At 50.8% G+C, this 25,242-nt stretch overlaps 1 protein-coding gene across 1 annotated transcript; it reads left to right on the top strand.

Annotated features, from left to right (window-relative positions):
• Window positions 1–804: 804 nt before the first annotated feature.
• On the top strand, window positions 805–25,242 carry CNOT6L (CCR4-NOT transcription complex subunit 6 like). The gene is made up of 12 exons (XM_071555368.1): window positions 805–981; window positions 16,159–16,280; window positions 16,480–16,666; window positions 17,138–17,223; window positions 17,362–17,451; window positions 18,208–18,276; window positions 18,600–18,757; window positions 19,298–19,452; window positions 19,726–19,877; window positions 20,579–20,803; window positions 21,256–21,458; window positions 24,005–25,242. The coding sequence occupies exons 2-12, from the start codon at window positions 16,169–16,171 to the stop codon at window positions 24,215–24,217; spliced, it is 1,650 nt and encodes a 549-aa protein (XP_071411469.1). The 5' UTR covers window positions 805–981; window positions 16,159–16,168; the 3' UTR covers window positions 24,218–25,242.

The raw sequence follows: 25,242 nt of genomic DNA, 5'->3' as shown, positions 1-25,242 counted from the left end.
AAATCCCCTCCAACACGTGGGCTCTTCTCTCTGCCAGCGCGGTGACAGCCCTAGAACCGGGGGGTAAACCCGGGGAGGGTAAACCCGGGGAGGGTAAAACCAGTGGGTAAAACCGAGGGGTAAAACTGGAGGGTAAAACCAGTGGGTAAAACAGGGGGGTAGAATCGAGGGGGTAAAACCAAGGGGGTTAAAACTGAGGGGTAAAACCGGGGGGTAAAACCAGGGGTTAAAACCGAGGGGTAAAACTGGAGGGTAAAATCGAGGGGGTAAAACCGAGGGGTAAAACCGGGGGGTAGAATCGAGGGGGTAAAACCAAGGGGGGTAAAACCGGGGGGTAAAACCAGGGGTTAAAACCAAGGCGGTTAAAACTGAGGGGTAAAACTGAGGGGTAAAACCGGGGGGTAAAATCAGGGGGTAAAACCAAGGCGGTTAAACCTGAGGGGTAAAACGGGGGGAGTAAAATCAAGGGCGTAAAAAAACCAAGAAAGTTAAAACTGAGGGGTAAAACCGGGGGGTAAAACCAAGGCGGATAAAACTGAGGGGTAAAACTGAGGGGTAAAACCGGGGGGTAAAACCAGGGGTTAAAACCAAGGCGGTTAAAACTGAGGGGTAAAACTGGAGGCGTAAAACTGAGGGGTAAAAACAAAGGGGGTAAAACCGAGGGGCTCTCCCGGTCCTTCGGGGGTACCAGGGCCCGGCCCGGCCCGGCCGCGATCACCGCCACGGCCCCGCGAGTGCCCGCGGAGCCCCCGCCGCGGCCCCGGCACCGCCCGCCGCTCCCGAGCCCGCCCCCGGCTCCTCCGCCCTCCGCTCCGCGCCCGCCGCCGCCGCTGCTCCTCCTCCTCCTTCCTCCTCGTCGTCGTCGTCGTCCTCCTCCTCCTCCTCGCCGCCGCCGCCGCCCGGGCCCCGCGGCTCCGTCCCCGCAGCCCGCGGGCCACCGCCCGCATGCCGTGGGTGCCCGACCCGCCGCGCCGCATGCAGGTGAGGGAGACCGGGAGAGCCCCGCCGCCATGTCGGGCCCCGCCGGCCGGCCCTGCGAGGGAGCGGGGCCGGAGCCGTGTGAGGGGAGCGGGGCCGGAGCCGTGTGAGGGGAGCGGGGCCGGAGCCGAGGGAGGGGAGCGGGGCCGGAGCCGTGTGAGGGGAGCGGGGCCGGAGCCGTGTGAGGGGAGCGGGGCCGGAGTCGTGTGAGGGGAGCGGGCATGGCCCCGTGTGAGGGGAGCGGGGCCGGAGCCGTGTGAGGGGAGCGGGGCCGGAGCTGTGGGAGTGGAGTGCGGGCACGGCCCTGGCCCGGTGTGAGGGGAGAGCGGGCGCGGCCCCATGTGAGGGGAGCGGGCATGGAGCCCGGTGTGAGGGGAGAGCGGGAATGGCCCCGTGTGAGGGGAGAGCGGGCACAGCCCGGTGTGAGGGGAGAGCGGGAATGGCTCAGTGCGACGGGAGAGCGGACATGGAGCCATGTGAGGGGAGATCGGACACGACCCCCGTGTGAGGGGAGAGCGGGCACGGCTCCCTGTGAGGGGTGAGCAGGCACGGCCCGGTGTGAGGGGTGAGCGGGCACGGCCCCGTGTGAGGGGAGAGCGGGAACGGAGCTGTGTGAGGGAAAGCGGGCACGGCCCGGTGTGAGGGGTGAGCGGGCACGGCCCCGTGTGAGGGGAGAGCGGGAACGGAGCTGTGTGAGGGAGAGCGGGCACGGCCCCGTGTGAGGGGAGAGTGGGCACGGCCCGGTGTGAGGGGAGAGTGGGCACGGCCCGATGTGAGGGGAGATCATCGGGCACAGCCCCGCGGGCAGCCCCGGGGGCCGCGGGTGCCGCAGCCCATCCCCGAGAGCACAGAGGGGATCCCGCGGATGAGGGGCCAGGGCTGGCCCTGGCTGAAGCTGAGCCAGGGGGAGAATCCCAACTGTGAGGAGAATCCCGGCCCTGGGGTGAATCCTGGCCACGGAGTGAATGCCACCTGTGGGGGAAATCCCAGCCATGAAGGGAATCCTGGCCATGGGGCAAATCGCAGTCATGAGGGGAATTTTAGCCATAGGGTAAATCCCATTTATGGCATCAATCCATGGGGGAACTCCTGGCCATGGTGTGAATCCCAGTGATTGGGGAAATCCTGGCCATGGTGTGAATCCCAATGACTGGGGAAATCCTGGCCATGGGATGAATCCCAGTGACTGGGGAAATCCTGGCCATGGGGTGAATCCCAGTGACTGGGGAAATCCTGGCCATGGGGTGAATCCCAGTGACTGGGGAAATCCTGGCCATGGGATGAATCCCAGTGACTGGGGAAATCCTGGTCATGGGATGAATCCCAGTGACTGGGGAAATCCTGGCCATGGTGTGAATCCCAGTGACTGGGGAAATCCTGGCCATGGGGTGAATCCCAGTGACTGGGGAAATCCTGGCCATGGGGTGAATCTTGGCCATGGCAAGAACCTCAATCGTGGCACGACTCCTGCCCGTGGGATGAATCCCAGCCAAGGGTGAACCCCAGCAATGGGTGAACCTCAGCTGTGGGACCAATCCCTGCCCTGGGACAAATCCCAGCCATGGGGTGAAGCTCAGCCTTGGGACAAGCAGCTGGCCCCAGTTTCCTCTGTGCAAGCCCACGTCCCATAATGGGACCTTTGCCTGGCACCGTGGGTGACCCCAGCAGGTTGGTGAGGGTGGTTTTAGGCTAAGGATGTTTTTGGGGACATGCTGGTCTCTCCACCTTTTCCTAGTGGTTTCCCAGTGGTCCACAGCTTAGGAGGAGGATGACAGCAACGTCACCTGTAATAAAACCTGCACTGCCAGCCCAGGCCACGCTGCTTGCAAAAATAGTAGAATGCACCTGAACACCGAGTTCTTGTCACAGTTTGGGACTTGCTTTTTAAACTCAAGTGCTTGTGGTAAATATGGCGAAGGGTTCTGGTCCTCCCAGCCACGCACCAGGTTTGATGTGACCTTCTGGAAATCTTTAGACCAGTGGCTTTTATCGGGCCATTTTGGAAACTTTGAATAGCCTGGCTATTTGTTTTGGGGACGTGCAACTTCTCAGGACCCAGCCTGCTGATCAGGATTTTAGGTGGCCTTGGTTAAGTGGGGAATTTCCTAAATTAAGTTCATACCTGAGCTCCTCCACAACCCAAAACTAACCTGGAGAGAACACCCCTCCTTGAAGTCACTCACGGTGCACAGACAGGACTGAGAATGAAAGTGATGCTCGTGTGTTTATTTTTAACAAACAAAAAATAGTACATTATTTCTAACAATGTGACACAACCCAAGGAATTCCTAGAAGCTGTGTCCTGCTTTGGAGAGCCAGAAAGCTCTGAGGAGGGCAGAGCATGGCCTTTACAAACACAGGACTGCCAGCGGCTTTACTTCTGTGTTCTCCCTGTGAAAAACAGGGAAATTTGCACTGCCAGACATCCCTTTCCCACGTGCTGGGGGTGCCTCACAAAAGATCCAGGCAGGCTGGACGGCTGAGGTTTGCTCTGTGCCGTCTGCCTCGGCCTGACCCCAATTCCTGGACGTGGCCCTTCTCCGTGGCTTCCTTTCCCCTTCTTCGTAGCTTTCCCTCGCCCCTTCTCCGCGGCTCCCCTCGCCCCTTCTCCCGGGCTCCCCTCGCCCCTTCTCCCGGGCTCCCCTCGCCCCTTCTCCCGGGCTCCCCTCGCCCCTTCTCCCGGGCTCCCCTCGCCCCTTCTCCCGGGCTCCCCTCGCCCCTTCTCCCGGGCTCCCCTCGCCCCTTCTCCCGGGCTCCCCTCGCCCCTTCTCCGCGCCTTCCCTCGCCCCTTCTCCGCGCCTTCCCTCGCCCCTTCTCCGCGCCTCCCCTCGCCCTCCAGAGGGTGGTGGGAGGTTATTTCCAGCTTCATTCGGTGATTCTTCTCCGGAGCAGATGGGCAGCGTGTGCTTCTGACATCTTCCTGCTCTGTGCTCTGGAATGATGATCTGCACTGTCGTGTAGGCTCACCCAAAACAGAGCTTGTGTCTGAGCTCCAGCTCGGGCGTTCAGTCTCCTCCAGGGATTTCTGAAGATGCCCAAAGTCCTGTTGCAGTTCAGCTGTTGGGTTGTGGGAATTCTGCAGTGCTGTCTGCTAAACGAATCCCGTTAAACACTTTCAGTTTTGTTCCCTTCCTTACCGTTAAAGGCGAGGGCGGGCTGCTCCGAGGGCTGAACTACAGCACAATTTAATTTGTTCCCTTTCATCTTCCCTTCTTACGGGGGCTCTTCCTCAGTTTGTGTGTTTAATTGGAGGACAAAGCACAGTGTAAATGGCTCACAGGTCTCCGTGTTCCTCTGTGAAGTCCGTTTTTCTTCTGCCCTTGGAAGCAAGGGATTCCTGTGCCAGGGGTAAGACAGACTCCCCATCATGGGGCTGCTGGATAAACACAGGACTTTGCAGCTCATTTCAGTGGCTGCCGAGTTTCCCCCCAGCTCTGTACGGCAAACTTGTGCTGGCCCAGCCGTGTGTGCCCCGTGACTGACAGAGCTGTGCCAGCAGAAGTCCCGGCTGCAGGAGCACTTTATCTGCAGGAGTGCACTTTTACTGATAGAGCTTGTTTGCGTTTTTTAAAGGCTGTTTTTCCCCGTGTTTCCAGGGATTTATGTGGTCAGGTGTTTATCTGCCCAGCTGGGAAGGGAAGGGTTGGCTGCTCCAGGTGTATTTGCTGTGTGTGGCTCTTCTCTTCCCATCCTGTAGGATTGCAGTGGGAATTCTCCCGTGGAAGTAAGTGATGTTGTGGCTGCTTGTTTTCTTTCCATCCAGAGGTTTTGGTGAGACTTCCACTTGGGATTATCTTTTTATCACGTGGGCTGGGGTTGTTTTCCATTAAGACCCTTGGCTTTGCAAAAAAGCCAGTCAGGCTTTTGACCAAGTTCAGCTTTCACACCAGTCTTGGGAGAAATAAGCCAGAAGGTGATCCCAAGGTGTGTGTGGACTCCTGTAGGACAATAAAAAGGCAGAAGGTGATCCCAAGGTGTGTGTGGACTCCTGTAGGAAAATAAAAAGGCAGAAGGTGATCCCAAGGTGTGTGTGGACTCCTGTAGGAAAACAAAAAGGCAGAAGGTGATCCCAAGGTGTGTGTGGACTCCTGTAGGACAATAAAAAGGCAGAAGGTGATCCCAAGGTGTGTGTGGACTCCTGTAGGAAAATAAAAAGGTAGAAGGTGATCCCAAGGTGTGTGTGGACTCCTGTAGGAAAATAAAAAGGCAGAAAGTGATCCCAAGGTGTGTGTGGACTCCTGTAGGACAATAAAAAGGCAGAAGGTGATCCCCAAGGTGTGTGTGGACTCCTGTAGGACAATAAAAAGGCAGAAGGTGATCCCAAGGTGTGTGTGGACTCCTGTAGGAAAATAAAAAGGCAGAAGGTGATCCCCAAGGTGTGTGTGGACCCCTGTAGGAAAATAAAAAGGCAGAAGGTGATCCCAAGGTGTGTGTGGACTCCTGTAGGAAAATAAAAAGGCAGCAGTGGAGAAAAATTAATTAATTTCCACACTGGGTAAGTCTCTACTTCATTTAAATCTAAAGCACCAAGAATTAAAACTTACATTTAGGTAGATCACAGCAGCTGCTGCCTTTTTTGTTCAATGTGCACAAGTGAGGAGGTGTTTCTTTTTTCTTCTTACAGCCTGCCCGAGGTCATTCTGCTTTTAGGGGTAAAATTATCCCTCTGTAGCTGCATAATTTCTAAGCAAACCTTTTTGAACAGCCTCCCAAAAATTCTAAAAAATTACGAGGAGACACTTCTGGGTTATTTGAGTTTAAACAGGGAGATAAATCCAAATAAATGGCTTGCTTACAATTCATTGGAAAGAGCTTTTGGGATGCCAGAAGGGCACTGGAGGCATGGGATGTAACCTGATTTCCATACTACTGTGGCAGCAAAAGTAACAGTGGAGCTCAGTTTGGGAGCATAAGATGGCATTTGAGAAAACTTTAAAAAAATAAGTTAAAATATGTCTTAGGCATATTTAGATTCAGGAGGATTTGCTGTGGATTTACTACTTTGGAGCATTAAATGCTAAGCCTCTTGTAATATTTTTTTTGTCCAGATTCTGTGGTTCCCTTGATGAGGGGCTGTAATCAAGGCTTGGGTGCTGCTCACAGTGTCACCTCCCCTTCTGCTTCATTCTTTGGGTTTCAGTGATTTGCCTCTGCAGCTTCTCCCTCTCACCTGTAATGAGAAAAAGAGGCTGTCTTAGGATGATTCTTTGTCAGGATCTTTAGGTGGTGACAGCATTTCTGGAATTCTGCTGCTCTTCCCTGTCTTAACAGGCTTATGTGCACCTCAGAGGAGTTAAGAATAAGAAAAAAAGTCCATTCCCCCCAAAAATCCCACTCTCAACCCAAGCTGAAGTCACTCTGAAATGAGAGAGAGCTCTGGAAGAAAATCTCTCTGGAGCCCCATTTAGAAGAGCAACTTTTGCAGGTTTTTGGGCATCTCCCAAAAGGCAATTTAGGAGTGTTGAGACACCCCCAGAGAGCAGTTTGACAGGTGGTCATTGAAAACAGGATCAAAGACAGGCAGAAATGCACTGTGGGGTGTCCTACAAGACACACTTTCTACCCCTTCAAGGGGAAGTGTTGGACCAGCAACTGGAGAAATGCACCAAGGTGGAGAAAAAGCAGCTCCAAGCAGCTGTAGCTGCAAGTCAGGCCCAGGGAACAAGCACAGGGATTTTGGAACAGGAAAGAGGACAGAGCCCCACTGAGCTGTGTCTGTCACAGGAGCACTTGAACTACAGCTTGTAACCTGCTCCTGGAAACAAGGAGCAGACAAGGCTGTGTGTTCACCCCTGCTTTGGCATTTCCTGATGGAAATGATGAACAGCATTTATGATTTACCTGGGGGGCCTTTCCCCTTGCCCAGCTTTGCTCCCAGCTGTGCTCTCCAAGGCTGGGTTGGACACAGGAGCACGATCCAAAGCTCCCAGTAAGTGTCCTTTATCCTGGGCACCCCTTGCTGCTGCAAGTCACCAGCTCCCCACACTGCTGCTTCCAACTGCCTGCAGGGAAAGACCCAATTAAACATCAGAAATGCTTTTTTTAAGGGCAAAAACTATTCCTGGGCTGAGGCAGCTCCACAAAGAACAGGAGAGGGAGGAATGTTTAGCCTGGTGTTGCTGCAGAGGGACCCCCCTCTTTGCTCGTTATTTTTCATCCATCACATTTCACAAGTGCAAAGAGAACTACAAACCCCATAAGCTTTTGGTCAAGCTGTTAATGATAACCAGGATTTGTGGATGGTGCTCAAGTTTGCTGTTCACCCTTTAGGGCAGCTGAATGAACTGCTGGGGTAGTTTTCCCCTGTCTTTTCAGGAATTCTTCCAACTGAGTGAGCATCTTTGTGCCTTCTAATCACAAATTAGTTTTGCTTTGTTTTTTTTTTTCCCCCTTCCTAAGAAATCAATCCAAAGGTCCTATCAAAAGGCTCTGGCTTGGGTTTAAATACCAGAGTGCTGAAGATTTGCTTCTGCAGATTTTTAGCTCTTTTTTTCCACGGGGAGAATATCCTTTGCTCTTCTCCCTGCTCCAGGCTGGGAGCTGGAGCAGAATTTAAACTCTCAGAGGGAAATGTGGAGGTGTCACCCAGCCATCCGTGGGGAGCAGCACAGACAGGAACCACTGCCAGCCTTTCCTGGCCTTTCCAAAGGGCTGCTTCACTCCCTCCTTGTCGGAGCACGTAGTGGAATGCACTGCTCAGCCAGGCAGAAGGAAACACTTCTCTCCACATTTTCTCAGCCTCATGGAACTTGCAGCTCCGGGCAGGAAAAGGCCTCTTAGGGCAGTGCTGAGAGTAGTCCCATCAAACTCCTGCTTCCTCCAGAGCTTCAGGTCCAGCTGCTGTTTGTCCTGCCCCGTTAATTCACAGCTGGCCCTGCGGGGGGAGCCGGCACAGGAGGAATTCACCACCCCGCTGAAATTTCCACTCGTGAACGCCTTTCCTCTGAATCCCTTTGTGTTTTGGAAAGTTAAGAAAGCAGAAGGCAGGCAGGGCCAGATGAGTTCTCACATCCCAGAGCACAATCCCAGGTGCCAGGAAGAGCCGGGCTCCCACTGTCAGCCGGCCCTTGGCTTGCAGTTCTTGCTCCAGCCAAATGACATTTACCTCTGGGAGCAGTTCAGTTCACATGTTTGTACCTGTGCAAGGAGCCTCCTGCTGCTCCTCCTTAGTCAGGAGCAAATTGTGAAGGAGTGGAGCTCACCAGAGAAATTCTGAGTGTGGGAGAGAAGCACATCTAGGAAGTATTTTGAGACTGGGAGGTTTGAGACTAGTCCTGTGCTGAACTCCAAGGTGTTTTTCTGTCTGCAGGTAAAGGTGGAATAGTTGTGTTTTAAATCATTGGCCATTTATTTCGTGGCAGGTCTGGACAAAACAACCCTGGATGGGTACGTGGGGACGTGAGTATAACTCTCAAGTATTTTCTGCTTGGAAAATTATGTGGTTTAAAACCTCAAGCTGTCAACAAGGCTTCAGCATTCCTGAATCCATCCCTGCCTCCTGCACGTACCCACTGGGTCTGTGCTCTTCTTTCACACTCCTTTTCTGTAAAGCAGGATAGGTGGGACCAGGGCTTTGGACTGTGTTTATCTTCTTTAACTTCCTTTCAGGGAGAACTCTGTAATTAACATCTCCTGTGCCAGTATATTAAGAAATATCAGAAAACTTGTTAGAAAAACTTCAGCAAAACTTGCCAAAGGTATTCCCTGGCTTTAGGTGAAATCCCTTAGGGTGGCTGGACAGAGGGACCCCACACAAGTTCAGCCTCTTTTCTGGCACAGGTTGGGCAGAGAAGCTGTGGCTGCCCCATCCCTGGGAGTGTCCAAGGCCAGGTTGGACGGGGCTTGGAGCACCCTGGGATAGTGGGAGGTGTCCCTGGTGGCACAGGGTGGGATTTAAGGTCCCTTCCAGCCCAAACCAGTCTGGGATGCTATTTGGAAGTTTATGGTGTAAATGCTCATGGGAAAGATTGGGATAATCAGATACAGGAGCAGCTGAACTATCTTTCACTATCCAAATAATGTGCTTTGCTCAGGCCATCAGACAAGCTTTTTTACTTCCTGAATTTAAAAAGCAAATTCATTTAAATGCACCCTATGCAGAACAGGGTTTATGCCTATAAACTGCTTTATTTTAAACAGATCCCTTCTCTCTCCTGATCATACAAGCCCGGCCTGTTCAAACTCGGCTCATTTATTGTGCCAGCAATTGCAAAACAGTTTCCACTATTGGTGTGTACTTTTTCCTTTGGCTTTTTCCCCCCTCCTTGTTTTCTTTTTCCCCTTCTCCTTTGTTTGAAAATCTTGACTCATCCAAAGCTACCTGTAGCTGAACAGGGCCGGCCTTGTGACTTTAAAGCTGTCTGCAGTGAGTTTTGTGGTGGCAGGCTGTTAATTATTGCTGTGAAGAACAGATTGTGGGGGATAAGCCGGGCCTTATCTCTCCATCGCGGAGGGAGAGTAGCTGAAGTGTTGCTGGGCTTTGCCTATTGTGTGAAAGTGCTGGCAGCCTCCCACTGAAAGGGGACGATAACATCGTGGCCCTGCAATAATCTCACGTCTTTTCTCCCAGCACAAACTTTTCTGTGAGCGATGAAAGGCTGTTGATGATTCCAGCTGGATTGGAGAGAAAGGTTCATTGAGGAGGCCAATCCCAACGCACTGATTCACCATTCCCGGGTGGTTTTCCCCCCAAAACAGGTCGATGGCTGACTGCTCTCCAGTTATCGATCCCGAGGAGTTGAATGAGACGAGGTGTTGGCTCCCAGCAGCCTGGGCAGTGTCTCTGCCGTTTCTGAGCACTGACTGACCGGGTGGTTTGTCAATAAAACAGTTCCTTCCCAGGGACTGTCACACACCACAGCACTTGGAGCTTACTCCGTTCCTGCTGCTGGGAGTTTTCTGTCTCCCCAGTCCAACGGCTGTCAGAGCAGTCCTGGGAAAACCTGCTGGAAGTTGTGGCCTGTCCAGGCAGCCCAGCCCGGCGTTTTGGCTCGATCTGGCACTGCCTCTTTGCCCACACTCCTGTGCCTTCAGTTCCAAATCCTTTAAGCCACTCTGTCCTGGATCTCATTAGGAGCCCAGCACTCCCAGGGGATGGAGCAGCACCGCAAATGGGTCATTGCTCTCAAACGCTGCGAGACACTCGCATGAATAAATAAATATACTATTTAAACCAGCCCTTTGGGGGCTTCTGATTGGGTTTATTTACGGGCTGTTCAAACTCTCCTTGCTCTGTAATAGCCCCTTGTAAGTGTTTCTGTTTAACAGAGCCTGACTTTTTGGGAGTGAGCTGCCCTGTTTGCATGTGAACCAGCCCCAACAGCTCCTCTGAAAGCATAAAATATAAAAGGCAGCTGCAGACAAAGGCAGGGATCACTCTGTGACTCGATGCAGATGGCCAGGAGTTGCCATGCACACACTGAGAGGTAACAGGCTCCTTCCAACAGAGCAGGAACTGTTCTTTTGGAGCAAAACCTGAATGTTAACTAAGTACAGAAATAACAAATACCTGCGTAATGCTGTGTAGTATTTCCATGCTGTAAATAGTTCTGTGTTCCTGCAAGTGGGGGCGTGACAGGGAGGAAAAGGAAGGGTGGAAACCTGCACATTCTTCTGTCACCTGTGATTTAAGAAAAGGCTCCGTGCTTCATTTAGAGGAGAAAAGGGAAGGGGGGATAACTGGTGGGTGTATGTCAGAAGGACAATTAGCATTTCCATCAAGTGTGTGCCAGTTGGCTCTAGAATTAATCAAATACAGCTCATTCTCTCCCTTCCCACTCCTCCCCTTGGCTTTTGCTGGTTTTCTCCAGGGTTTTCTTCTATCACTTGTCGGTTTCTCTGGCCTTTTATGGTCTTTGTCAGAGTGACAACACGAAGCCCTCTGAGATCCCACCACTGCTGAATTCACTACCAGCTGCACGTTCATGGTTATCTCCTCCTGTTCCTTATTTCCACCCCCAACTTTTGTTTCCTCGTGCTCTGTGTTAGGCAGGATTTAGTCTGTTCCTTTCTCCTTCCCAGCACAAACATCCTGGCCAGTTACACCTTAGGGGAACAGCTCCCCACCCTCTCAGCACCTGCACAGAGATCCCCAAATGTTTAATCTCAAGGAACTGAAATACTGAACCAAAGAGTTGCAAGGAAGTTTAACTCTCCTCCTGTTAGTAGGATACTCATGCCCAAGTAGCTCTATTTTAATTAAAACCCCACAATGAGGCCTTTGTATTTTTTGCCCTGCTAATCTATACTCCCAAATAGGTTACTTGGAGTAAGAAATTGAAAATCCACAGTACCTGGGATGGCACACTCGGGGTGCTCTGAACTCCTGGTAGAGACAGAAGTGATTGGACACATTCCTGTAAGGGACAACCATGAGGAAAGCTCAGATCCAGGCAAAAGGCTTTCAAAAATTCCCCACTCCCCAATATTTTCCTGCTGGTGTACACACACTATATATATGGATATCACAAACAGTTTACCTTACCTAACACATCTATACCTATCCCACTATTGGCTGGGTTCTTTGAAATCCCCTTAACACACCCTTAAAAAAACACCTTATTTTCCTGATTTTTCCTTCCCTCCAGGGTACACTAAGCACGTTTTTGTATTTGTGAGTGGCCAGAATGGGGAGACTTTTTCCATCCACCAAAAAGCAGAGCACACTTGGTGCAGACAAGAGCCTTGCTCTCCCCTCCCTTTGCAGCCTGCTTACAAAAGACACAAATAGAGTGTGTAGAATCATAGAATGGATTGGGTTGGAAAAGACCTCCCAGATCATCAAGTCCAACCCTTGGGCCAACTCCAGTCCCTTTACCAGATCATGGCACTCAGTGCCACGGCCAAGCTCAGCTGAAAAACCTCCAGGGATGGGGAACCCACCCCCTCTCTGGGCAGCCCATTCCAATCCCTGAGCACTCTCTCTGCAAACAATTTTTTCCTGCTCTCCAACTTCAATTTCCCCTGGCAGAGCTGGAGCCCATCGTGCCCCCTTGTCCTATTGCTGAGTGCCTGGGAGAAGAGACCAACCCCCACCTGGCCAGAACTTCCCTTCAGGCAGTTCCAGACAGTGCTGAGGTCACCTCTGAGCCTCCTCTTCTCCAGGCTGAACACCCCCAGCTCCCTCAGCCTCTCCCCACAGCACTTGTGCTCCAGTCCCTTCTCCAGCCTCGTTGCTCTTCTCTGGCCCCGCTCCAGCCCCTCGATCTCTTTCCTCAACTGAGGGGCCCAGAACTGAACACAACACTTAAGGTGTGGCCTCCCCAAGGCAGAGTCCAGGGGAAGGGTCACTGCCCTGGGCCTGCTGGCCACGCTAGTTTGGATCCAGGCCAGGATCCCATTGGCCTTCTTGGCCACCTGGGCACACTGTTGGCTCCTGTTGAGCTTCCTGTCCCTCAGTCCCCCCAGGTCCCTCTGCCTGGCTGCTCTCCAGCCATTCTGTGCCCAGCCTGGAGCTGCAGGGGGTTGGGGTGGCCAAAGGGCAGGACCTGCACTTGGCCTTGTTGAACTCCATCCCATTGCAATCAGCCCATCTCTCAAGTCTATCCAGATCCCCCAGCAGAGCCCTCCAGCCTTCCAGCAGGTCGACACTCCCTCCCAGCTTGGTGTCATCAGCAAATTTGCTGATGGTGGACTCAATCCCCTCATCTAAATCATCAATAAAGATACAGATAAACAGATCAGAACAGTTCTGTTTCCCAGCGCCAAACAACACGTGCCTGTGTGTACACACTCAGCCGGCAGGATCGTTAATTCCTGGGAGGGATCCCCACGTGGAAGGGGCCGGACGCCGCGGAGGAAGGAGCGGTGAGTGAGTCAGGGCTGCCTGGGTTTCAGAGCGCCTCGGAGCTTTGACTCATCCCTGTACAGAGAGGCTGCAAAGGAAAAAGAAAACTGATCGCAAAGAATGTCACTCTGCTGGAGGGAGGGAGGACTTGGAGCTGCTCCAGACTGAGCACGGGGAGAGGCAGCTCTTTGCCATTTGCTCCCTCGTTAGAGACGGGCAATTCATTAACGCATTGAGGTGTGAAAGAGCTTAAACAAAACGCTGCACTCGCTGTAATTTAAGAAAGGCATCTCTGCCCTCCCTGGGGAAGGGACTGCTTGTCTGAAAGGCAGGAGCTTCTGCTGCTTGTTGCCCAAAAAACAAACCTTCAGAGCAAACGGCTGTGGTGCAGCCTCGTAGCTCAGCCTTTCTTCTTTGACACTCTGCACCTTCAGGACTGCTCCATTACTCCTTTTCTCCCCAGGGTTTAAATGACAGTCACTGTGGGCCAGACACAAAAAAACAGCCAACAAAACACGATAAAAAGTCCAAAAAACAGACAGGCACAGGAGTACTGCTGGCAAACCCAGTACCTGCCTTAGCCCTTCTTAGATACACCTGAGCCAGAGCTGCTGAAGCTCACCTGGGACCACAGTTAGTAACCCTGCTATGCCACTCAACTCCAGCTTTTTGGGCATGGGCTTGGACCCAAAGAGTCATTCCAGGAACCCCCAGAGTTTAAATATTGTTCTTAACAATCCACTGATGTTCCCATCCTCAGGCTTTCTTCGACTTACACAAAATCAGGAAGAGATTTGGTGTTTGGTTGGCACAAAATCAGGGTCACGCTGTAAGTTTATGTGGTTGCACCTGTAGCAGAGAGCAAGTTTCAGTAGTGTGAGGTTTTCCAAAGGGAGCAGTTGCACTGATATCTGTGTGATTTTGGGATTAACTGATTCAGGGAACTCAGTGGAGCTCCCTAAAGACTGAGCGAAAACAGGTTGGGACTTCTGGATATTGTATCAGTTCCAGGACAAGCAGGGTGGGAGATGGGCACGAGAGGAGTTTGGAACCAGGCAAAATTTGGCTTTTGCCTAAAGAAAGTACACATGGTGGCTTTCAAGTCTTGCTCAAAGTTGCTGTTACATAGAAGGGAAAAAAAGCATACTGAGTTAGGTTTGTTTTCCCTTTTCTGTAACTGTGGCAATGACACTGCTGCCTGTTTGACTCACTACTGTTTCAAAGCAGTGTTCAAGTGAGTAACAGCTGAAAAATGTGCGTGTCTTTGCCTCACAGCTCAGGGCTCATTTCTTTGGAAGGCCTCTGGCAGCCACAAATCACTCTGAATTGGCAGAGCACTTCTCTTAATGAGTGATATTTCAGCATAATTTATTTGGGTGCCCTGCCAGGGAGGAAACTGCAGTTCTGGAGCTCTTGGATGGTGTCACCTGGGCAATGGTCATCTCTGGGCTTCTGTGGATGTGACTCAGGTGGTGTTTTGACTTCCTCAGGCAGCGCTCACACCAATCCTGGCAGCTGGACAGCAAAATCTGACACGTCCTGGGTCCAGATCTGGTAAAGGGCAGACTGTTTTAAGATACAACAAACAGCAAAATGAACACCCACCTGGGGTAGCTCAAATATTTGATGACCAAGACTTAAATTAGATCCTAAAAGCTCCCTTCTGTCCTAAACCCTCTGTTGACTTTCTGCTCCGTTTTCCCCCTCAGAGCTTTTAGGTTCCCCCTGAGGAATCTGTTCAAGTGCTCCCCACATCTGCACACACACCTGTTGGACAGTGGAGATAAATCCAGCAAAGCCCAAGCACCAAAGGCTGAGCACTCCCCAGGCACAGCCTGTTTGGGTTGGGAAAGGCCCTTCCCCATTTGGGGGTCCTGGGACAAGGCCTGAAGGATTTCAGGTCTAATCCCTTGTCCTTAAGTGACCTGTTTGATTCCCGGCCCTGCTCCGGGCACTGTGAGCACTGAATCCTCTTATCCCGTGGCTCTCCTCGCCGTGTGACTTCACCTGGAAATAGCAGGGGGCTATAATTAGACGAGGGGCTCACGTTTGCCCCTGAAATTGCCTTGGGCATTGGGGAAGGAAGCAGCAGACCTGTAACAGACCCTTCTTGGGGACAGCCCCGCCAGCTCCTGCTCCTGTGTGATGCTGGAACGCTGCTTTGACTGGCTGGAAAAACTTCAGTGCTTTACACTCACAAAGGGTCTGTGTGAGGTCTCTTGAGTTGGACTTGCTGGAAAAAACGCCTCAACTTGTTTCCTCAAACTGCAGTTAGAGTTGTTTTAAGAGTTTCACAGCTATTGCAGCCTGCTGGAGGAGAGACATAGGTGTGAGGGAAAAGCTGCATCCTGTGGAGCAGCTGCTTTGGATGTTTATAAAATCAAGGCTTTGGGATTTTGTTGTGTCTGGGAAGGAGAAGACCAGAGAACAGCAAACTCTCCTTGCCTTGTGTTTTTTAACCAAATGCACAGAACAGTCTGGGGAGGTATGGAAGAAAATCCCTCTGATGTTTTTTGAATGGGACATTGGAGCTCCCTTCTGACTAGAAGCAGGACAGTGTGATGGGATGAATTGGGTGCACCCTTAGGACAGGAGTGCCTCTGATACTCAGTTTTTGCACTGGGGTGGAGCCTGGGGTGCTCAGAACTAGTGAGAACTTTGCCTGAGCTCCTCTTAGTGCTCGTGGGCCATTAGGCATGAAAAGGTCTTGGCTGATCCCGAGCACAAAAAACCACAAAGAGCAAAGCTGGATAGTTAATGGGCAGATGGAGCTAATTAACAGGAGGCATGAACTCCAGTTCTGGGCCCCTCAGTTGAGGAAAGAGATTGAGGGGCTGGAGCGGGGCCAGAGAAGAGCAACGAGGCTGGAGAAGGGACTGGAGCACAAGTGCTGTGGGGAGAGGCTGAGGGAGCTGGGGGTGTTCAGCCTGGAGAAGAGGAGGCTCAGAGGTGACCTCAGCACTGTCTGGAACTGCCTGAAGGGAAGTTGTGGCCAGGTGGGGGTTGGTCTCTTCTCCCAGGCACTCAGCAATAGGACAAGGGGGCACGATGGGCTCAAGCTCTGCCAGGGGAAATTGAAGTTGGAGACGAGAAAAAAATCCTTTGCAGAGAGAGTGCTCAGGGATTGGAATGGGCTGCCCAGAGAGGGGGTGGATTCCCCATCCCTGGAGGTTTTTCAGCTGAGCTTGGCCGTGGCACTGAGTGCCATGATCTGGTAAAGGGACTGGAGTTGGCCCAAGGGTTGGACTTGATGATCTGGGAGGGCTTTTCCAACCCAACCCATTCTATGATTCTGTGAACTCCAGGAGGGGCTATTTCAGATCGTCCCTGGGGAAGGCAAAGGAAGGAGTGCTGTCTAGGGACAGAGGGTAATAATGGTCGTGATGGTCTTTCAGACTAACAGGGATGCCAAAGGAAAAATATGATCCTCCAGATCCTCGCAGAATTTACACCATCATGTCAGCAGAAGAGGTAGCCAACGGGAAGAAGTCACACTGGGCTGAGCTGGAGATCTCAGGTGAGTCGGTTTGGCTTTGAATGCCGGTTGTTGCTGCCCCAGATCACACCAGACGTTTCCAGACAGGGCATCCTGTTGTGAGCACAGTTTTTCTCAGGGAGGAGGAGGGGCATGAGACTTCCACAGCAGAACTCTCATCCTTCTGCCATGCCCCAGTGGTTCCAGAGTGAAGGGACGGTTCCTTGCTTGTCTCCTTTAGGCAGAGTGCGCAGCTTAAGTTCGTCGCTGTGGTCGCTGACGCACCTGACGGCTCTGCACCTCAACGACAACCACCTTACCCGCATTCCACCTGACATTGCCAAGCTCCACAACCTGGTTTACCTGGATCTGTCATCCAACAAACTCAGAAGTTTACCAGCAGAACTAGGAAACATGGTATCTCTCAGGTGAGAGGAGCTGTTCTGGTTGACTTCTCAGAATTTCCTATCGTGGGATCGGAAGCAGGGATTTCAGTTTGCTTTCTGTTCCTGTGTTCCAAATAATCCTGAAAAATTCCAAATTGGTGCAGAGCTCCAGTTCTAAGAATTACTTTTGGGTTCACTGCCCTTCTTTTCTGATCTCTGTAAGTCTTCTATATCACTCAAAGTCTTCTGCCCTGAAACATTCTTTTGAGACTTGGTGATGGGCTTCTGTTTAAATTCTCCCTGGCTTTAATTTGTGTTTTGGAGGGTTTGTGCCTTTTTTTCTGTCCCTAGTGAATGTATTTCATTCATTCTTTGACACAGGAGGGTTGGCACATCTTTCCATAATAAAATTCAGGGTGAAAAGTGTCCTCTTTGAAGAAGAGCAGCACACAGTGCATGAGGAGTTTTCTTTTGCAGTGATACTCACCCAAAGTGTTTTTGCATTTGCTGCAGGGAATTGCTTTTAAATAACAATCTGTTACGGGTTTTGCCTTATGAACTTGGACGGCTCTTCCAGCTCCAAACCCTGGGTTTGAAAGGTGAGCTCCTTCCAGTTCCATATTCCTGTGAGAGCTCAGGAATTCCTGAGGGGGCTGTGTCTGTCACCTCTGGGGTTTGTTACAGTCTGTGGGAGACACTGAGCTCATCGTGCCACTGTTGTTCTCTCCTGTTGGCAGGCAATCCTTTATCCCAAGACATTCTCAGCCTCTACCAGGATCCAGATGGAACCCGAAAGCTACTGAACTACATGCTTGACAATCTAGCAGGTACAGCCCTACTGACCTGATGGAAAAAGGGGTTCAAAAGAAGTGTTTGCTGCTAAAACAAGACTCTGAAGCACTGGAGGGAGGGTATTTCTGACCTGCTGTAGCACTTCTGTCAGGTGGCTCTGGTTGTACCCACAAACACACCCTCTGGAAGGGGCTGACATGGATTATCCAAGCTTTTCTCATGTTACAACCCGTTTGAAACCCGTCAATTACCAACCAAACACAAAGTTTTCTTGGCTGAAGCCATTTTGGTACTTGCCATTAAAAATGGTCACCTGACTGCACAGAGAATGTCAAATTGAGATGGAGAAACACCCAAACCATTAAGAACATCCAGTACCTGACTTAAATCTTGCTTTGTGGTTCTGTAACTGAGCCTTGTGCTTTGCCACTCGGTGTCTCCCAAGCTGGGGCGCTGCAGGAATGGTGGATATAGGGCAAGGTTCTTGGAGAAGGGCTGTCTGAAGCACACCAGGATTCACCCCTCCTTCTTCAGCAGATTATTCAAGGTGCAGGAGTGGTTCAGGGGTGCTTCTAAATCAGAAAATGAGACAAAAATAGTCATGAATGTTACAACTGACAATTTTTGTATTACTAGAGTCATTTAAATGATTTTTGCCTCCCCTGGAGCATCAAAAGACTTGGGGAGTCAGGGTTACAAAGCACATTATTGTTCAGTCATTATTTAGAGTTAGAAATTACAACTTACAAATAGAAACTCTGAATTAATCACTGGTTTAATTTTTTTTGTAGTTCATCCAGAGCAGCTGCCTCCAAGGCCATGGATTACTTTAAAAGAACGAGACCAAATTCTGCCCTCAGGTAACTCTGTGGTTCTTTTCCCTGTGCTCACATCACAGTGTGCTGAAAAACTTGTCTTGGGCTTCATTTTCCTGGAGCAGAGTGAAAAGAGCAATTTGTGTTCATTTGCACTGGAACAATTAACATATGGCTGTGCTGTAAATACAGTTTTTGTCATTTGAATGGGATGCTGGTTATTTCTTGTCCATCTTAGGCTTTGTTATAACTCTTCCAGCCACTCTTGCACAAGCACAAGAGTTCATAATCTGTTATCTTCAGAGACTGATAACCTTTCCCTTTCTTTCTTTCTTTCCTTCTTTCTTTCTTCCCTCCTCTCCCTCCAGCTTCATTCACAGTCATGTGTTACAATGTGTTGTGTGATAAATATGCCACCAGGCAGCTCTATGGCTACTGCCCATCCTGGGCACTCAACTGGGAGTACAGGAAAAAGGGAATCATGGAAGAAATCGTCAACTGTGATGCAGATATCATTAGTCTTCAGGTAACTGGAAAAGAACTGTGTTTTTCAGCAGCATTAGAAAACATGAACCTTTGCTTTTAGAAGAGAAAGTTCCCTCGAGAACACCATAGTCACCTGCTGGGTACCAGATTCCAGAGCTTCCCAATACAAGCTGTGTGCTTGTGGGATTGACCTCAAATCCTGTGGGAGCTCAAATGTTGTCACAACTAAAAGGTCTTGCTCCAGGGCAGTGAGACACCCTTGTGCCAAAGGGCCCCCAGGTGAAATATTAATCCCTGCTGGATGTCTGTCAGCCCCTGCCAAGTTTTAACCTAGGACAGTATCCTCATTCCAGTGTCAAAAATACCAGGTGTAATCTCCTGCTATTCCAAACACACCTGTCCACCTTACCTCTGGGAGGGATTCCAGGGATGGGGATCAGTTCCCAGCAGGGTCGTGGTGTAGGGAGTGACGTGGTTTGTGCAAACAGCCGCTCTCTGCTCCGGTGGGAGCTGCTGACTGTGAGCCAAGGGAAGAGTCTCCTTCACTTCCCAGCCTGAAGGTGTTTGTGTTCAATCCCAGGAAGTGGAAACGGAGCAATACTTCACCCTTTTTCTGCCAGCCTTGAAGGAACGGGGATACGACGGATTCTTTTCTCCAAAGTCACGTGCCAAAATCATGTCTGAGCAGGAGAAGAAGCACGTGGATGGCTGCGCCATATTCTTCAAAACCGAAAAGTAAGGGGCAGGAGCAGCTTTGTGAAAACACATTCAGCCCTCAGCACACTTCTCAGTAACTAGGATGGAAGTTTCCCAAAACCTGAGCTCCCTTTTGGAGCTCTCGCTGCTTCCAGAAACAAAAACACACTTTGCACATCATGTGTGAAAACGCCTGGAGCGGTTTGGGGCGGAGGGAAGGCTGTGGGAAGAGGCAGGGGGTGGTTCTGCCCCCTGGGCACTGTGGAGCCGTGGGTCAGCCCTGCTGACAGAGGGTTCTCTGTGTTGGCTCAGGTTTACGCTGGTGCAGAAGCACACGGTGGAGTTCAACCAGGTGGCCATGGCCAACTCTGAGGGCTCGGAGGCCATGCTGAACAGGGTGATGACCAAGGACAACATCGGCGTCGCCGTCGTGCTGGAGGTGCACAAGGAGCTGTTTGGAGCAAGTGAGTATTCCCTGGGGTTCCCTCTGGTGTTCCCTCTAGTTACTCAGTTCCACAGAACGACATGAGTTCCACATAATCCACCTCCTATAATACCATTCCCAAGCTTTTTGCCCAGCTTACTATTCTGTTACATTCTGGAACAACGCAACTTTGCCAAGGCCTCTGTGTTTACACACATCTGTGCTTACCAAGAGTAGACAAAAATATTCAACTTCTATTTTCAACTCTGTTCTTCTCCCCTTGATTGACTCCTTCCACCCTCCCCCAGTGATTAGATGTCAGTGCTAACATACCAGTGTGGAAGGAGGAGATTATCAGTTATCTTTTCCTGCCTCTTGATTGACTGACTGTCACATTTTCATTAAGTTTGATCAAGATGCAGCAGACAATTCCAACACAGATAAAATTGCCACCCTGCTCTGTCTGCGTGGCTGGGGTTTTGATGGCTTCAGAGAAGGAGAATGGCTCAATTCCAGGGCTGGAAGGAGCTGCCTGGGCCTTTCTGCCCCACCTTGCAGCTCAGAAAAACAGTAAAAGCAGTGACAGCGTTTTGCAGCAGCCAGGGACATTCCACAGGCATTTGAGCAGTGAACACACATCCATCTGCTGGTGTGTCTGACTCTGAGCCCTGAGTAGCTACACCCTGAGTACCAACAGGTGGGAACAGCCTTTCACTGCTGGAATTGTACCTGTTTATCCAGGTATGAAGTCGCTTCACGTGGACAAGCAGCTGCTCATCGTGGCCAATGCCCACATGCACTGGGACCCCGAGTACTCGGATGTGAAACTCATCCAGACTATGATGTTTGTCTCGGAACTGAAGAACATCCTGGAGAAAGCCTCCAGCAGGCCCAGTAGCCCGACAGCAGATCCCAACTCCATCCCTCTGGTGCTGTGTGCGGATCTCAACTCGCTGCCTGATTCAGGTGACACTCGGCTTAATTTTTAACTTACCTTCCTTAGAGTGTTTTGAGTCCTCTTTTTCCTCTGAGGGCAATGGGGTGGTTTGTGCTTCCCTGGGGAGGTATGGATGAAAACTTCCCTAGGAATTTGGAAATCTGGATGGACAGTCTGCAGTCCTCTGGTTGAGTCGCCTGCTTTTTGTGGTCTGCTCTACACTCCATGAAGGCTGGTGGTACCTACAGAAGTGCAGGAAAGCACAAACAGATCTTAACTAAATCATTAAATAAATACCCATACCTGCAGCAGCAATAAGAAGTAGGAAAGGTGCGAGTTCCTCAGGAAAACTTACTGAGTAGATGAGTTTGCTTTGCTAATTTACATATTTTTTTAATCTCCTGGCCTATCTTGGTGCTTTGGTTTTAACCCCAAGGCCAACATTCCCCGAGTCCTGACCCCTGAATCCCTCTGCCAACAGGTGTAGTGGAATACCTGAGCAATGGCATAGTGGCTGACAACCACAAGGACTTCAAGGAGCTGCGTTACAACGAGTGTCTGATGAACTTCAGCGGGAACGGGAAGAACGGAGCGTCCGAAGGGAGGATCACACACGGCTTCCAGCTCAAGAGCGCCTACGAAAACAACCTGATGCCTTACACCAATTACACTTTTGATTTCAAAGTAAGCAGCAGCTTGTCTGAATTCCCTGCCCCTTGGCTGTCTCTCCCTCTGCTACTGGAAGTGCTTCTTTGCTGCTTCCTGCTCCTGTTCCTGTCGCTCAGGAGTTACGGTTTGCTGGAGTTTTTACTGGAATTTTTAACCTTCCAGCCTGGCTGTGGCCAGTGGTGTAATGGGAATGGGTGTCTGTCATGTGAAAGGGAGGAGGGAGACAGAAATGCAACATTTCTAGTCTTAACTGTATTAATAAAAGTTATTAGGTATAAGTGTCCTCGGAGTAATCAAAGCTTTATGAACCCAGCACTGCCTGCCAGACTCTGGACAGAACACAGGCTGGAAAGGTTTCTGACTCCCCCATGAGGGCCACACTTAAGCCAGGGAGAAATTATTAGCAATAAGCACTTCTAGACAATCAGAGCCTTATGTCCCCAACACTGTCTGTTGACTAACAGACAGCCCACAGGTTGGAAGAGTTCTGACCTCTAATATGAAGCCACACTTAGCCAGAAAAGAACTTTCCCCACAACAGCTCCTGAAATAACTTTTATTAATACAAATATGTGGCAGTTATTGTGGGTTCTGCTTTGCTGGTGAGAACCTTCAGCTGCAAGATTGTATTTAATTGATAATAAAAGAGTCCAAAAGAAACCAGCACAAAACACATTTTACAAACACACTAAACTCAAGTTACAATACAGCAATGTATCCCATTTTCCCAACAGACAGAAACCAGCAACAAAGAACTACTAACTAAAAGCACAGCCACCTAAAACACTTATCCAGACACTCTCTCAATAACACAGGACAATAAAATATCTTGCACATCACTCTCTCTTTAACACAAAATAAAAAGAAAGAGCAGAGCTGCTTTTTATCAACACACATGTTGAAAAAGAAACTGCATATTGAAAGTAAAGCAAGTTACTGTAGTTGCAAAACAGCTGGTCTTATAAAGTAAGAATAGCAAAAAAAGCAATAACCAATATAAAGTAGCAAAGTGTGAAGCAAGTTACTGTTATTAGTATTATGGTAGCAAAACACAGTTAGTAAAGGAAATGATTATAAAGTAAGAATCAAAGTAGCTGTTAGCATAAGATGTAAGATAAAATGTATAAAGGAATAAGCTTTGTAAGAAAGTAAAGTTAAGAAAGGAAAGTATGGAAAAATAGAAAGCACATGGTCTTCTCCCCCCTACATTGTTCCAGGAGGTAGGAGGAGGCAGGACAAGCTGCAGCAGTTACCCTTACAAAGACACTGGCATTTCTCCCTCCTCTCTGCTGGAGTTTAAACTCCACACTTTTTATACCTTTCTTTTCCTTCATGTGGTTTTGTGACTAATAGTCAATCTGTTGGGGGGGTGATGGTGATGCCTGAGGGGAGGTGGCTCCCAGAGTGGTTATAGAAGATATGGCAAAGGGGGGCCATATCATTCCTTAAACAACACTCCACCCTATGTTCATCTTAGCAGTTTGAGAGCCTTTATCCTCTGCTTGGAGCATCCTTCCAGGGGGCTGAGGCCTCTGCTCGGGGCATCCCTCCAGGGGGCTGAGGCCTCTGCTCGGGGCATCCCTCCAGGGGGCTGAGGCCTCTGCTCGGGGCATCCCTCCAGGGGGCTGAGGCCTCTGCTCGGGGCATCCCTCCAGGGGGCTGAGGCCTCTGCTTGGGGCATCCCTCCAGGGGGCTGAGGCCTCTGCTTGGAGCATCCCTCCAGGGGGCTGAGGCCTCTGCTCGGGGCATCCCTCCAGGGGGCTGAGGCCTCTGCTTGGGGCATCCCTCCAGGGGGCTGAGGCCTCTGCTCAGGGCATCCCTCCACGGGGCTGAGGCCTCTGCTCGGAGCATCCCTCCAGGGGGCTGAGGCCTCTGCTCGGAGCATCCCTCCAGGGGGCTGAGGCCTCTGCTTGGAGCATCCCTCCAGGGGGCTGAGGCCTCTGCTTGGAGCATCCCTCCAGGGGGCTGAGGCCTCTGCTCGGGGCATCCCTCCAGGGGGCTGAGGCCTCTGCTCGGGGCATCCCTCCAGGGGGCTGAGGCCTCTGCTCGGGGCATCCCTCCAGGGGGCTGAGGCCTCTGCTCGGGGCATCCCTCCAGGGGGCTGAGGCCTCTGCTCGGGGCATCCCTCCAGGGGGCTGAGGCCTCTGCTCGAGGCATCCCTCCAGGGGGCTGAGGCCTCTGCTCGGGGCATCCCTCCAGGGGGCTGAGGCCTCTGCTCGGGGCATCCCTCCAGGGGGCTGAGGCCTCTGCTCGGGGCATCCCTCCAGGGGGCTGAGGCCTCTGCTCGGGGCATCCCTCCAGGGGGCTGAGGCCTCTGCTCGGGGCATCCCTCCAGGGGGCTGAGGCCTCTGCTCGGGGCATCCCTCCAGGGGGCTGAGGCCTCTGCTTGGGGCATCCCTCCAGGGGGCTGAGGCCTCTGCTTGGGGCATCCCTCCAGGGGGCTGAGGCATCTCCCTCAACCCACCAGGGCTGATCAGGGGCCATCACCCCACAGGTGTCTTACCCCAGTGCCTGTTGCCAGTCCCTGTTCTCACCCCCTGCGTCCCTCCCTCTCTCCACAGGGTGTGATTGACTACATTTTCTACTCCAACACCCACATGAACGTGCTGGGAGTGCTGGGGCCTTTGGACCCTCAGTGGCTGGTGGACAACAACATCACAGGGTGCCCACACCCCCACATCCCTTCCGACCACTTCTCCCTGCTGACCCAGCTGGAGCTGCACCCTCCTCTCCTGCCTCTCGTCAACGGGGTGCACCTCCCGGGCCGGAGGTAGTGGGGCCTGCCCTGGGAGGGCACGGACCTGTTCCCACGGACCTGTACACTTGTAAATCCACCCACATAGGAGTGAAGTATGGCCCACCTGCAGCTGCTTCTCCAAGCTCCTCTTCCTTATTAAGTGTTTGATATGACATTTTGCACATTTTGGTGCATATTGGTATCATTTGGCACTAGGGCTGGAACCAAAGTATTATTCCCCTTTTCAGGTTTTTAATTTAATTTTTGTTCGGTTACTTTTTTTTTAATTATTTTATTTTATTTTAAACTGGCTTTTTCTTTTCAGTAGGAAGCTGCACTTCTAAATGGAGAAATGAGATTAAAAACTTGGCATTTGACATATTTCAAGGTAATGCTTTTTTCCCAAATGTGGAGAAAGGAGCCAGCCTTTTAAAAGAAAGAAGAGCAAAACTAGAGATACTTGTTTTGTAGGAAGAATATTAGAAATAATGTTTGTTTGAACCCACAATGGAGACTGAACTCTGCATCCAACATAAAATTTGCACATTAGTGAAGCACTTAATACCTGACCATAAATGACTGACAGCCTGGCCCTGCCCCCTCATCTCACTACCATCAGAAAACCAAAGATCTGTGATCAAATTCGAGCTCTAAATCCTCCTGATGCCAATTTATGTGGGAGCTGTTGTTGGTCAGGGTTCAATTCAAAAGCTGCTGGTTCCTTCCCAACTCTTAATGCTCTTTGGATGTGTTGGAAATCCCTTTTTCCTTCCTTTTAATGCTCTGGGTGGCCAGTTCAAAACCTTGTGCCTCAAGAGGCATTAAATATGATGCAATTTTCTGAGAAAAAAAAAATACACAAACCTGTTTGGCTGCTTAATGTTAAAAAAAAAAAGGCACAGTGATAGGAAAAGGTCGTGTCTGTGTTTTTAAGTTTTTCTTTATTCTGCTTTTTTGCTGCTATAAGATTTTCTTGAATTTCTATTTGAAACTTTTCATGCACTTTACTGTTTCTAGTCTCCAAATGTGATATTTTTAATAAATGAAAAACATTTTCCATGA

This window comes from Pithys albifrons, chromosome 5 (assembly GCF_047495875.1).
Source record: "Pithys albifrons albifrons isolate INPA30051 chromosome 5, PitAlb_v1, whole genome shotgun sequence".
Classification (NCBI taxonomy): Eukaryota; Metazoa; Chordata; class Aves; order Passeriformes; family Thamnophilidae; genus Pithys; species Pithys albifrons.
The sequence above is the reverse complement of the archived record's forward strand: the minus strand, read 5'-3'. Positions and strand labels throughout refer to the sequence as shown.

Coding starts and splice junctions, on each gene's coding strand:
- CNOT6L (XM_071555368.1), top strand. CDS start 16,169: ATGCCAAAGGAAAAATATGATCCTCCAGATCCTCGCAGAATTTACACC. Junction 16,667..17,137: donor GGAAACATGGTATCTCTCAG/GTGAGAGGAGCT, acceptor CATTTGCTGCAG/GGAATTGCTTTTAAATAACA. Junction 20,804..21,255: donor CAACTCGCTGCCTGATTCAG/GTGACACTCGGC, acceptor CTCTGCCAACAG/GTGTAGTGGAATACCTGAGC.